This window comes from Delphinus delphis, chromosome 4 (assembly GCF_949987515.2).
Source record: "Delphinus delphis chromosome 4, mDelDel1.2, whole genome shotgun sequence".
Taxonomy (NCBI): Eukaryota; Metazoa; Chordata; class Mammalia; order Artiodactyla; family Delphinidae; genus Delphinus; species Delphinus delphis.
This window is the reverse complement of record NC_082686.1, coordinates 47,910,888-47,925,373: the sequence shown is the minus strand read 5'-3', so window position 1 is coordinate 47,925,373 and position 14,486 is coordinate 47,910,888. Positions and strand designations below refer to the sequence as shown.

General features: G+C 41.2%; 1 protein-coding gene across 3 annotated transcripts in view; it reads right to left on the bottom strand.

Moving 5' to 3' along the window:
* Nucleotides 1–11,080: 11,080 nt before the first annotated feature.
* Nucleotides 11,081–14,486, bottom strand: part of TMEM45A (transmembrane protein 45A) — a 101,254-nt gene continuing 97,848 nt past the window's right edge. For 2 of the 3 annotated variants that reach the window (XM_060009858.1, XM_060009857.1), the window contains exon 6: nucleotides 11,081–11,501. In XM_060009858.1, coding sequence (XP_059865841.1) covers nucleotides 11,408–11,501 — 94 coding nt within the window. In that variant the 3' untranslated portion in view covers nucleotides 11,081–11,407. Of the gene's footprint in view, nucleotides 12,058–14,486 lie in introns of all 3 variants that reach the window. The other variant, XM_060009859.1, reaches the window with a different exon arrangement.

The window sequence follows — 14,486 nt, the reverse complement described above, 5'->3', positions numbered from 1 at the left end:
CAGGCTGGGGATAAAATAGTGAACAAGAGAGGCAAGGTCCCTGCTCTCACATAGCTTACACTCAGGGAGGCCTGGATTTGTACTGACTTTGTCTCATTTGCTCTGTGACCCAGGACAAGCTACATAAGCTTTTGAATCTCTGTTTCTTCATATTTTAAACAACCTATCTGAGGCCTTTTGTTCCTGAAAATTTCAGTCCTAAAATCATAGTTGAGGAAGCCCAGTGCAGATTTAGAATCCAGCGGGGTAAGGAGGGGATCCACAATGGGGGAGGGCAAAAGGCGGGGGAGAGCCTGGCATGAGTTGTCAGACCCCAAGCAGGGTGAATAAGGCATCCATGTGATGGGGAGAGGCAGCCTGGCATGAGGCTTCAGAAGCAAGGGGTGAGGAACGTGTCCAGGTGAGAGATAGCCCCATGTGGGAAATCAAAGCTACAGCAGAGAGAGGAGGGCAGTCCTTCAGAGACCGAGAGGGGTCAGGAAGACATCTTCATGGGTGGACTGGTTGGTGTGGGAAGTCAGAGCCATAGTTAGTGAGAAGGGTATCCACATGGGGTAGCAGCCTGGAATAGGGAGTCATACCCCAGGCAGGAAGAGAAGGGTGTCCACACGTGGGTGGAGGTGGGGGTGAAGATTAAAGATTGGTTACATACTGCATGATCAAACAGCTAAACATTTAAGAATAATCAGAGCCAAGTTCCTTACTCTAGAAGGGAGTTACAACTGTGGAAAGGGAGAAACTTGACTTCCATAAGAATTTCAAAACAAGTAATCAGAAATGTGAAGAAAGAAACAAAGTTACATGCAATCAATTCTGAAAGAAGCAATATCCTGCAGGGAAAGTGGCTGTCAGAAAAATGCGTAAATGCAGTCCTGAGCTTCTTATCCAAAAGAGGAAAACTTGACTACAACAAAGACAAGTGTTTCAAAGAAGGTGTATGATATTACTTTTTTTTTTTGCGCTACGCGGGCCTCTCACTGCTGTGGCCTCTCCCACTACGGAGCACAGGCTCCGGACGCGCAGGCTCAGCGGCCATGGCCCACGGGCCCAGCCCCTCCGCAGCATGTGGGATCCTCCCGGACCGGGACACAAACCCACGTCCCCTGCATCAGCAGGCAGACCCCCAACCACTGCGCCACCAGGGAAGCCCGATATTACTTTTTATTTCTAATACTTGACCTAAATAATTTCCATTGTGTCTTAAAAAAAACTATAGCATTGAATTGGAATTGGATGTATATATCAATACAAACTCATGGATTTTAAATATATTTTAATAATATATATTTCAATATATATTCAATAAATATATTTTATATATAAATAGTATAGAAGTAAACATAGGTGCAAGGTATGTTAATACACAAAAATGTATATGTTGCATATTTATGAAATAAATAACACATTTACATACATATATTGTCTAGCTCTAGCCACTCATAGGGCCTGGAAGTATTTATACCCCATTAGCAATAAGCACACCTAAAGCTCAGATTCTGATCTAAAAACAATTTTCCACTAAAAGGAATATGGCTTCTTGGGAAAATGGCTAATTCCAAGACTGGGGCAGGGAAACTCCAAGATGAGCCTAGAGTATCTTATACCAGAAAGCAAAAAAGCGTTCAAGGAATGACGGGTACATATTAAATGGACACAGACTCCAGCATGAAGTGACCCCCCCACTACCAAATGGGGGACAATTTGAGCATCAAAATAAATGATGCTTATAAAATACTATAATCCATTAAATAAAACAGGAAACCTACTGAATCTGAAACTCTGTGGGTGGGGCCCCACAATCTGTGTTTTAATTAGTCCCCCAACATGATGCCCACAGACATTTGGTGAGAATTACCCTTTAGGGTAATTCTCCCAAAGGGAGTGAATGCTTTGCAGTAAATTAGCAAATGGCAAGAGATTAAATGGCTTTTTCATGTAATAGGACATTCCTTTGTTAATGCTTATGGGAAATCTCATGGCTTTAAAGATTGCCAGATATTCAAATAAGTATGCTAAAATTCATAAGGAGCCTGTATTTTTGTCACATATGAAACTACCATTCTGTTTTATCTTATTCATTTATTTAAACAGATTTTTTTTTTTTTTTTTTTTTTTTTTTGGCGGTACGCGGCCTCTCACTGTTGTGGCCTCTCCCGTTGCGGAGCACAGGCTCCGGATGGGCAGGCTCAGTGGCCATGGCTCACGGGCCCAGCTGCTCTGCAGCATGTGGGATCTTCCCGGACCGGGGCACGAACCCGTGTCCCCTGCATCAGCAGGCGGACTCTCAACCACTGCGCCACCAGGGAAGCCCCAATTTAAACAGATTTTAATGAGTTTATACCCAGAACTGTCAAGAAGTTCTGAAATTCTTTTTATTTCCCTACCATCTGGACTGTGACTCCCATCAGAGAGTTAAGTACACAGAAACCTGCTTACCTTACTTCCCATGGCATTGATGACCAAGTCCAGCCTCAACTTCCCCACCTGTTATACCTTAGAGATGAGCCTCTGAGTTTCTCCATTGGAAAGCCTCCCAGTGGCATTAGCTACCCCTTAATTAGTGAAGAGTCTGAGCCCCTGCTAACAGAGAAACCCTTGAACTCACCTGTTTGTATATATACACAACCCTACCATCCTCTGTTTCTACCTGGCGGTCAATGGAGGACAGGAAGAAAGGTATCCAAAAAAGTTTTTCTGGGCCAAGAGGAAGTTACCAAGTCACTCACCTTTCTTCCTTGTGCCTTCTGGTTTTCCTCTGCTCTGTACGCCATTGTTCTTCAGGTGCCTCCTACACTGCCCAGAGCAAGATGTTCCAGATGGGATCTCAAGGGCTGATGGATACATAGAAGGAAGTAACTGCTTAACACTAGTAGAAGTTTGTTGCCTACGAAATTCAGGTACGTGTGCAAGATGCTGGACTCTGTTTAATGTAACCCTGAGCTCATCTCTCCATGCCCCAGAAGATGAAAGAAAAGGAACCCTCAAATTCTTTCTTAGTTTTAAATTTACTTTTGCATCTTGCTCCAGAGAACCTCGATTTCTCTCTTCATCTATTCTGACTTGTTCCTTTTATATTTCTTTTCCTGTTTTCTCCTCTTTTTCACCCCCCATATCTGAGCTAATGGGCACAGGTACGTGGTCAGGATTGAAAGAAGATAGAAATGGTCCATTGTGGGTTAGGTTAAGAAACATAGTGTGGGAAATAGTTTGATTTTATTCTTTTCCTTCTAGAAACCCTGATTCAGGTGAAAGGCAAATCCAGAATTTATAGCAACTAGACAAGAGCTTCAGCCAAGAAATACTAGTCCCATGTAACACTAGTCCTTCTGAAAATAGTAATATGAAATCTTAAGCTTAGCTGAGGCAAGATGAGTTGATATTTTCAATGTCCTTCATCAAAAAGCACTATGATTTATACCTTAACAAGAAAATATTCTAGATCCTAAATCTCTCCATTTAGTATAATTATTTTACAGAAATCATGGGCACAGACATCAGTTATCTATTTTTGTATAATAGGCCACTCTAAAGCTTCGTGATTGAAAACACAACCACCATTTATTTGCTCATAACCAGGTAATTTGGGCAGGACTCAGCAGCGACGGCTTTTCTCCACATGATCATTTAGCCAAGTCATCTGGAAGTTTGACAGCAGCTTCAAGGATCCAAGATGGCCTTTCTCACATGTCTGGGATCTCAGCTGAGGTGACCAGAAAGGCCAAGTTGACTGGACCTCTCTCTACCTCATGGTCTGTGCTTCTCAATGACCTCCTCCTCCTTGAAGATTTCCCAACAGAATAGCCTTGCCTCCTTCACATTCAGGCTGGGTTCTAAGATGGCAACGGTGTAAGCTGAAAGGCCTCTTAAAGTCTAAGACCATAATTTGCTACATTATGCCCTTAGCACATTCCACTGGTCAAAGAAAATCATAAGGCCTGTCCAGATTCAATGTTGGAGGGAGCTACAAAAAGGCACAAATTCAAGGAGGCAGAATTCACTGGGGGCTATGAAGTTTAATGTTATGTGTCAACTAAGCTAGACCCTGGCACCCTGTTATTGGTCAAACATTATTCTAGATGTTTCTGTGAAGGTATCTTTGAGATGAGATTAATGTTTTCATCTGTAGACTTTGAGTAAAGTGGATTACCCTCATCCAACCAGTTGAAAGCCTTAATATAAAAACACTGACTCCACTGAAGAGGGAATTCTGCCAGCAGACTGCCTTTGAACTCAAACTGCAGCATCAACTCTTTCCAGCCTGCCTTCCCAGCCAGCCTTCTGAAAAGCTTTGGAGCACACCCTGCAGATTTTGGGCTTGACAACCTCCACAATGAGTCAGTTCTTTAAAATGTATAAGTTACATATATATATATGGGATAAATTAGGAGTTTGGGATTAAAATATATGCATTACTACATATAAAATAGATAACCAACAAGGACCTACTGTATAGCACAGGGAACTGTACTCAATATCTTGTAATAACCTATAGTAGAAGAGAATGTAAAGAAATAATATATGTATGTATAACTGAATCACCTTGCTGTATACCTGAAACTAACACAACATTATAAATCAACTCTCTCTCTCTATCTATCTATCTATCTACCTACCTATCTATCTATCTATCTATCTATCTCTATATATATCTTATTGGTTTTGTTTCTGGAGAACGTTGGCTAATACAGGGGGCATCTTGTAATAAACACCATGCATTTTCTAGATAAGGACCGTAATCCCCAGAAAGCTTAATAATATTATATGATACTCAAGGAGTTTGTTACCTAGCTAGAGAGCAAGCATATAAAAAGTTAGAGCGGGCTTCCCTGGTGGCGCAGTGGTTGAGAGTCCACCTGCCGATGCAGGGGACACGGGTTCGTGACCCGGTCTGGGAAGATCCCAGATGCCGCGGAGCAGCTGGGCCCGTGATCCATGGCCTCTGAGCCTGCGCGTCCGGAGCCTGTGCTCCGCAATGGGAGCAGAAGTTACTAGTTCATAAATGATTTACTCTATAAGTGTAAACTCTACCTTCCTGAGGAATGTTGGACAAAAAAAGTTAAGGAAACTTGCCAACCTGAGCGGGCCATAAAGCCTCTGAAGTGGAAAGAGCATAAATGTGTAACCAAACCAGGTTGTCAGCAGCTTCTCAATAAAGACAACACGTTTTATGGTTGCTAATAAAACTTAGAGATAATATCTTCATCACTGGCATTTCCATATAACCTTCAGCATGCCATTTTACAGTTCAAATACATGCCTTATTTTGAAGTCTAAAACATTAAACTTAAAGTTATTGTTAGAGTAATGAATGTATTAGTTTTCTATGGCTGCTGTAACAAAGTACCAATAAACTGAGTGGCTTAACTGAGAAATGTATTGTCTCACAGTTCTGGAAGCTTTGAAGTCCAAGATCAAGTTATTGGTGGGGTCATGCTCCCTCCCTCTGAAGGTGCTGGAGAAGAATCTGTTCTAACCCTCTCTCCTAGCTTCCGGTGGTTTGCTGGCATCTTTGGCATTTCTTGACTTGTAGACATATCACCCTGGTCTGTGCCTTCCTATTCACATGGCATTCTCCCTATGTGTGTATCTTTGTCAAAATTTCCTCTTTTTATTAAGAACGCAAGCCGTACTGGATTGGGGCCCACCCTACTCCAGTATGACCTCATCTTAATTAATTATGTCTACAACAGCCCTATTTCCACATAAGGTCACATTCTGAGGTATTGGAGGTTAGGACTTCAACATACGAACTTGGGGAGACACAATTCAACCCATCATAATGGGTTAGAGTACTAATAAATTAAAATCTAAGATATTTTTAAATAACCCAAATTCTTCCTCTAACAATGCTTGTGGTCTGATTTTGGGTTAAGGAAGCTTCTTTTGAGATGTGAACCTGGTACTTTGGCTTATGCATTGTGTTTCCATGCTTTGCCACTAGAGGGTAGCATCATTACTATTGTTTTTTTCTGCTGTTAAGCCTATTACACAGTAACTTCAGTACTCTGCCATTCACCCATAATGTGGGCATATCAGATATGAAATAAATGTAGACACATTTCTCAGGGGGGTGGGGAGTGGCAAAGGTATCAGCTGGGAAGAATAGAGTGTCCTGGTCATCCCTGTCCTGGCGATTCCTCTCCTGGATTTTTGCTATGGGCCAAATGTTTGTGTACCTCCAAAATTCATGTGTTGAAACTCTAATCTCCAGCGTGATGGTATATTTGGAGGTGAGGTCTTTGGGAGGCAATTAGGTCATCAGGGTGGAGCCTTCATTATGGGCTTAATGCCTTTATAAAACAGAGACTGGAGAGAGATAATCTATTTCTCCCACCAGGACGTGGGCCTTTATCAGACACCAGATCTTCCAGACTCCAGAATTGTGAGAAATAAACATTTGTCGTTTAAGCTACCCAGCTTACGGTGTTCTATTATGGCATCCCAAACTGACTAAGACAATTTCTGACCAGAATCAAATCACCAGAGATATTCAAACAGAAGCCAAAGTCTTTTCCTCTGAATGGAACATTTGTGTGGAAAGCAGGGCTGGGGGACAGAGGGTCTTAAGAATAAGGCAGGTCCCTTTAAGAAAGAACTGAGCCATTCACCGTGCAGTCATGTAGCCTCTGAAGTGGAAAGAGCCATCTCTCTCCCTCACCCACCCCCAGCCCCAGGGTCAGGAGATTTATTGATCTATCCCATCCCGGGCTTGGCCACTAATTGACAGCATGATCTTAGACAAGTCACAAACTCTGGTCTGAGTCTTCACCCATAGACAACCTCTGAGGACCTATTTTCTCTAAATGATATCTTCCTTTGAATTTTCTCTCTCCTTTCCACTCTAGCTCACCTTTCAATGCTACAGGTTGAGAAGGATTTCTTAGGCGCTACAATAGAGACGAAAAAAGTGTGGTTGCCTTTAGGAGATTATAATATAGTAAGAAGGAAGCATGTATGTGCAGAGATAATTAGAGGACTGAATAGCATATGATCCGCTCTCTGGGCTCCTGTTTAGGAATTTCTAAACAGGAAGGTGTGGTATGAAGCAGCAGAAAAGAAAAGCTTTGAACTGGGCCTTAAAGAATCTCCAGAACTTAGGCTGCAAAGAGGAGGAGGGAAGAGAGTGTGGTTAATACAACTTAGACATGGAAATTAAAATAAACAAGTTTTAGGGAACAGGGAGCAGTCAGCATGATTGGTACAGGGGTTATGTTAGACAATATGAGAGTATAACTCTATATTGAAATACACTCAAAGTGATTTTATTTTATTCAGGTGCAGTTGCTAGGCAATTTAGAATTGATCTGAGAGGCCAAGGGAACCTGAGTCAGTTTCTGAGCAGATGAGAGAGTTGTTCCAACCTCAATTGCTAAGCCCCTTGATTACGTGGCTGGGCTTCTTTCTGCATTTTAGAGCCTGTATGTATTTTGGCTTCAGACACCAGTTATCAAGTGGGGGATTATATTGGGCTCCATCCCCAGCTTCTTAGTAAAGATCTTTAACCCTCCCTTTAGGACACTTGAAAACAGGCAGAACAGCTCAAGATCATGAGAGGAAGCAGGTAAGAGGCACTTTCTTGCCTCCATTCTAACCTTTTGCATTAATCATATCAATTCCTCCCAAAACTCACACCAGCACTGAACACAGCTGTGTTGTCCCTGCTTTAAAGAGTTAAAGGCTCAGAAATACTGACAGCCCAGCTCAGAGCTGTTGAATTATCTTTAAAAGAGAGTGACCTAGAATTCATTAGGCTATCGTCTTAACATCTGTAAAAAGGAAGCAGTCTCATCAGATAGGAAATATATGGGAAAAATGGGCAATACTACCTCAAGTTCAGAAAGTTTTACTCTTAGAAGGAAATATAGTTAATATCTTAAGAGCTAAAGAATAATGAAATCCCATCAAATGACATGACAGCCTGGGTGGGGATGGCAGGTTTTCATGAGTAGGCAGAAAAGACAGGCAATTTTAAGTATGACTCCAGCTGGGGAAGGCACCTTCCCTGTGCTGTGCAAGACTGGGAGACAGCCTGTGTGGAGGGTTTGACGTAGTGACTATAAGTAACTGCATTCAGCACATGCCATTAGGGTCACTGCCAAGAATCCTGTCCCATTCAACATCTGGGTCCAATATCTCAACAAGCAGACTAGGTGTTCCCTGACATTGTCTGTCATAAACAAATCATTTCCTTAACAGTAAGCCTATTTTAACATGGAAAGACTCGAGCTAAGTACAGAAATGTTTAAGAGCATCAAAATCATAATGTTGATATTTGTGCCTTAAGGAATGATGCATGTGTAGCATTTTAGGTATTTATAATTTTACAAATATTATAATTTCATCTATGCAGATTAGTCTTGTAAGTTCAATTTATAAGTGTGCAATTGACTAACAAATTTACACTTGCGAGTTTCAGTTGAAATCTCACTAAGTTTATACAGTATTGGAATATTTAAGAAAACTTAAGTTTCACCACATTTATAAGTTTAAGAAATTAGATTTGTAATAATAACAACTTGAGAAGATTTGTTGGTTAATTGAAGTACTTAAGAATACAAAAAATATTTAATTCATATAGTGAAGAAGTTTAAAGGGAAATCTAATTATCTAAGTTTAAAGCTGTGCCCCAAACATTAAAGTCTCCTTAAAACTGAGTGTTAAAATTTGCTAGACTTAAAAATAGAATAATAATATTCATCACATGAACGTAAAGGTATAAGAATGGCTTATATTTTTTCATTTTTACCAGTTTGGTCCAGAAACCCAATCACTCTATTCACTGCACATCTCTTGAAGCACCTCTCTAAGCTTAAAGCAAAAATCTCCCTTCACTGCTATTTATTTAGGGGAAATTCTTTTCTATTATTTCACGCATGTCCTCTATTCTCTCAATCTTCCCATCTGGAATTCACATTAGAAAGAATATAGAATTTCTGGATCTATTCTCCATGTATACAGACTTTTCTTTCATGCTTTTTAATTTATTGACTCCATGTACTGGGAAGAACTTGTCACTTCTCAGCTTTTATTTTCACTGTTCCTGTAGCCCCGGTGACTCCTAAACCACATTATTAATCCACATCCAACATACAATCAATACAACCTTGATTAATGAGCCCTAAAGTGACAAGATGATGAGGAGGACACCAAGACGGTCATAACCTGATCTCCCACTTCAACAATGAGCTGGTAGTGCCATCAGAGGCTGCAGTTTCCCAAGCAAAGGCAGTTAGAGATCACAGAAATCACTGAAGAGGTATTATCACATTAACAGCCGTGGTTATATTGCGTTGAGTCTTTTTAAAGAGTCTCTTTGGGCTTCCCTGGTGGCGCAGTGGTTGAGAGTCCACCTGCCGATGCAGGGGACGCGGGTTCGTGCCCCGGTCCAGGAAGATCCCACATGCCGCGGAGCGGCTGGGCCCGTGAGCCATGGCCGCTGAGCCTGCGCGTCCGGAGCCTATGCTCCGCAGCGGGAGAGGCCACAGCAGTGAGACGCCCGCGTACCGCGAAAAAAAAAAAAAAAGAGTCTCTTTACGTTGGTTATGGCAAATCAAGCATGGGATACCCATGAAGGGGTTTGGCAAAAACTCAGGAATTGAGACCCCAGGTTTTTGGAAGATTTGAGATAAAATACAAGCAAAAGTAAGGGAGGGCACCCTTCCTCCATCCCTTCCTTGGTGAAGGCTTCCATAAAATTATAATAATCATGCTCAATTTATTGCTCATTTCAGGGACTAGAAGATAGCCCCAAACTATGGACTTGGACCTGAACCAGAAGTTCCTCCTCTGAGAACTCACTGGATTGCATCTCACTTGTGTTCTCTGTGTGCAGAGACTGCAGGAATGGACATTTCTGCTCTCTCATAAAGACTGCTAGTATATTTACACTTACAGTTTTCAAAATTCCAGTCTTAATCTGGTTCATGCTAATTATTCCTAGAGTTCCTGCTCAGGCCTAGATACCAGCAATGCCGTTTTCACGTAACCTGCAGTTGACAGCTCACTCTTCTGAAATACAAACTTGTCAAAATCATAGAAACTTGCTGGGCTAAGGAAAAGAACCCTAAAATACAGGACACACATGGCGCAGAATGCCATGATCACCTGGGGACCACGGCATGTGGGCATTTCATATGCCAGAAATGTATTAAGGTCTATTGATTGCATTGTTCAAGATAAACATGTAGGCACTCACATCTGCTCTTTTCAACCCTTACATTAAAAAAAAGAAATGTATCCAATTCATTGGCCTAAAGAATCCACTCACCTCCCTCTTCAGTGTCATGTGATAAGACCAGACTGGGGCAGCTTCCTGGATTTGTCAGTGCTTCTGGAAAGCCAGGGAGCTTCAGGTTTTAATTGCCCATGTGACACCTCCAGCTACCCGCTACACTGCCTCTTTTCCTTCATATTCAAGTCAACCATCACAGACTCCTGCAGTACTCCTTTTCTTTCCTGTCACAGCAGAGACTGGCCTTTCTGACTAATATGGTACTAAATTAACTTCGATTTTGTCTCAGAGACCCTAGATTCATAAAATGTGACAGCTGGAAATTGATTCATCCAATTCAATTCCCTAACATCAGAGAGAAGGCCATGGTAAATGTTAAAACCCTAGAGGCTGGTGAATAGTAAAGCCAGAATGAGAAAAGATTTCCTGACTCTCCATTGGAGGTTACTTAGTCCACCAATGAGAGAAGGGCTCTGACTTTTTACCTAGGTATTCCATTAAAGGATTTTCCTTGTTTTAACCCTTCAATTATTTTCGCAGAGCAGAGGGCATGGTGGCCATACTACGCTGTGATGATTTTTTTACTCTTTGGATAACATCACGACTCTCCTTTCCCAAATTTTCATGGCTTTACCAACCATGTGCCCTTCTGTAACCGTGGATCAGCCCTTTTATCTTCTCTGAGAGAGTACATCATAGGATGACTTCCGGCTTGCTTTTCCCAGGGGAGAACGCAGGTGCTACAGAAAGAGATTTCTCACAAAAAGGAATTTCAGTGTCACACAGCGTCTTCTTCATGACATAAAGGTGGGGTGCAGTTGAATAACAAAAACAAAGATCTGAGGTGTTTGAACGAAGGTCCATGCATTCATTTATTTCTCATTGCAGCAACAAGATAAACAAGTGAAATTCCATCTATAATGAGTTACAAATGGTAGTAAGCCCAGGAACCCTGAGCATATATATCTATAAGGCAAATAAAACAATATTTTTCAGTGTAGGCATCACACTTTAGATGACCTGGGGAGAGCCATTCCAAGCCCCAAATACCATGACACCAAGAATCATTCTCAACCAGTTGTTCTCCAAACAAAAGGTGAAAAGGCAAAACTGTGATTAAAAATAATAAAATTTAAAAAAAGAGAAATTTCAACTAGAAAGACTGGATGCCCAAAGTCACATCTCTTCTTCTGATTCTTGTTCTCGTTCAGCATTTTTCAGGAGTCCAACTTCTGAGGGGCAGAACCTCTTAAATCGAGATTTAACCAACCTGAGGAGAATGAAAGTCATCTCGTATTATGCTGTTTAAAATTAAAACCCAAAACTATATGTATCTATAATACAGCAAACTCCACATTATCTGTGCAGATGGAAGAGGCACCCCTAGAAAGAAAATCACTTTTATTTGGCTTTGGAGCCACCTGCAAATATTGTGTAGATTAAAGCAGCATATAAGCAAACAGATACCATAAAGCTCTTAAATGTGTAATATGATTGTCTGCATCATATTCAAAATTTATAACTTTAATCATTTCTAAAACAAGCAAGAGAATCTCTGGGCTGTAGTAATCCCAGATGAAACCAAGCTCAGCTGTGTGGTCCAAAAAGGAGCCCTCTCCTAGGAAGGAAGTGCATGAAGGCATCTCCTGCCCCATGTTGAGCCCCACGTCAAGTCTGGTCTGTACTGCAGCCTCTATTCATGTCTTCAGAGGAGTGCTTTTGTGCTGGCCACAGGGTGCTCAACCGCATGTGATGCTCCATGATGAATTAAGAAGTTGAAAGAAGTGACCTCCATTCTTGTAACTGTTTTCATAGATTAAGAGAATCTGTAGGTCAGAAGGAATTACAATTTTTGACATTGGAAGATGTGAAGCTTCTTAGTGGCAGGAACTCAGCAGGCTCTCCACTTTCTCTGATGTAATAAGAACTAGGCAAAGCTTTTCCTGTGCATGGTATTTGTGAAGACATTGTGCCGCGACCATGTCAATAAAACATAGTTAACTTCCAGAAATACACAGGGATATGCAAACAAACTGATAAACCAAATCATCAAAATCATTCCCGTTTTATGAAAAACGTCACCAGCCTATCTGTAGCTTTACACTTGTTTTCTGCCTTTCTTCTTCCAATGAAGGTCTGGCCCACCCCTCTCAATATACAGTGCTTTTACTTGTGCTCTGGATCCCACTAGAGTATGAACTTCCTAGGAGCAGAGACTTCATCTTATTTACTGCCCTAACTCTGCCAGAGTCTAGAACAATGTCTGGTACACAATAGTGGCTCATGACATATTTGATGATTCAGTGGGCTGTGGAGCAATCTGCCAGGAGTTCATATCACTCACCTCCTCAGAGGTAATTCTTCAGTCACTTCCAACTCAGCATTAATTCCTCCAACATACAACAACTGAGCAGTATCAGTAACAACTATTGACTTGGCAAGAGTCAAGAAAAAGTATTCAAAATCATTTGCCTCGATAATTAGTTGACCATTGACATCGTTCCCAATGTCCTCAACTCTTCAAGGCACTGTTCTCACGAAAGGCTAATAGTGTTAAGTAAGTTGATGACTGGGACAGTGTGTCATTTTTTTAAAATATTTATTTAGTTATTTGGCTGTGCTGGGTCTTAATTGCGGCACGTGGGGTCTTCATTGCAGCATGCGGGATCTTTAGTTGCAGCATGTGGGATCTTTAGTTGCAGCATGCAGGATCTAGTTCCCTGACCTGAGATCCAGCCCGGGCCCCCTGAATTGGAAGCATGGAGTCTTAGCCACTGGACCACCAGGGAAGTCCCAATGTGTCATTTTTTAAAGCCACACAGTTATCTCCACATTGCACAACCTGAATATGTGCTAACTGAAAGGGATTAATTAGTTAATTCATTCATTTCGTTCATTCCTGATGACTCTTGTGGAAAATAAAGCAAAGAACTGGCTACTGATTACAAATTAACTGTTAACACAGACCCTAGTGACTCCTGCACTTCCCCACTCCTCCTCTCTGGGTTTCATCTGCTGTTGTTACAAACCACCAAGCTAAGGCAAATTCAGGCTCTATCTGCACCCTGAAGCCCTTGGTATTGGCACATGCAGAAATGGCTACTGGGGACAGATTGAGGGATGGAGTAATAAAGAGGAAGTGCAAATAACTGCTAGTTCCTGGAATGATGCAAGTCCAGAGAACTAAAGTCAGGGTGTGTCTGGGCTTTTGCTCCCATATGTTCTCTTCAGTTAATACAAGAGCAGAGCTGAGACTTTGGGTATACTTCAGAGTCAATCTGGAAATCAAACATCCAGAAAGCAAACTACCATATGCCTGGAATTTGGTCATTTCTATTTTGTTCTTCAAAATGGCTCACAAGAATCATTTGCTTGGAAAACCAACCTGAAAATGGGTAATATTTCTCTGTCCATTCAGAGGGGCTTTTGAAATAGTTCTGTACCACAGTGGTGTTTAAATATGAAATACAGTAAAACACATAATAAGATTTCCCAACAGATAGGTCTCTCCTATGAGCTGTCATGATGAGAACTGCAGGCATGGGACCAGATGAAGCAATCTTTAAACCGTGATTCTGGAGAGCTGGGAAGTACAGCTTCATTTTTCAGAGATTTCGGGGGCAGTAGTTCCATAACCCAGTTTTGGTTCCTTGGTGATCTTTGTGCTTTGTCAAATAAATGCGGATAGAATGTCCTCAAAACCCATCACCTGTGACTGAATTACAATCCACTACAATCCACCTGAATTATCCTGCATATGACCTCACTGAAAGTCAGTATTCAATCTTCGTGATATTCTTTAAGCTACTGCTTAAGTTTATATCAAAATATATCAGAACACAAGTTCTTGTTTTTATATTTCAAAAGCAGTATGAGAGCAAAACTTAAAAGCATATAAAACATGATTTCCAAACAATCATGTTTGGAAATCATGTTGAACCCTATTTCCGAGTATTTCTGAAACAGATCTGTTAAAACAGCAAATAAGTGTCTTGAGTACCTACTATATGTTTGACAGTATGCCAAGAGCTGTGAGAAATATGAAAAAGGTCTTTTCTTCCAGGTGACACAATCAAGTTAGCAGGTAAGACTAACATGAGCTAATAGTAAATATCACAAGATAGATCACAATTGTTAAGATGTGTGGTAGAGACTAAAGTACTGTAAACACTCATGAAGGGAGATAAGCAAAGGCCAGAACAATCACAGAAGTTTTCAGAGAAGAGATGAGCATTTAATTTGGATATGCCAGGTA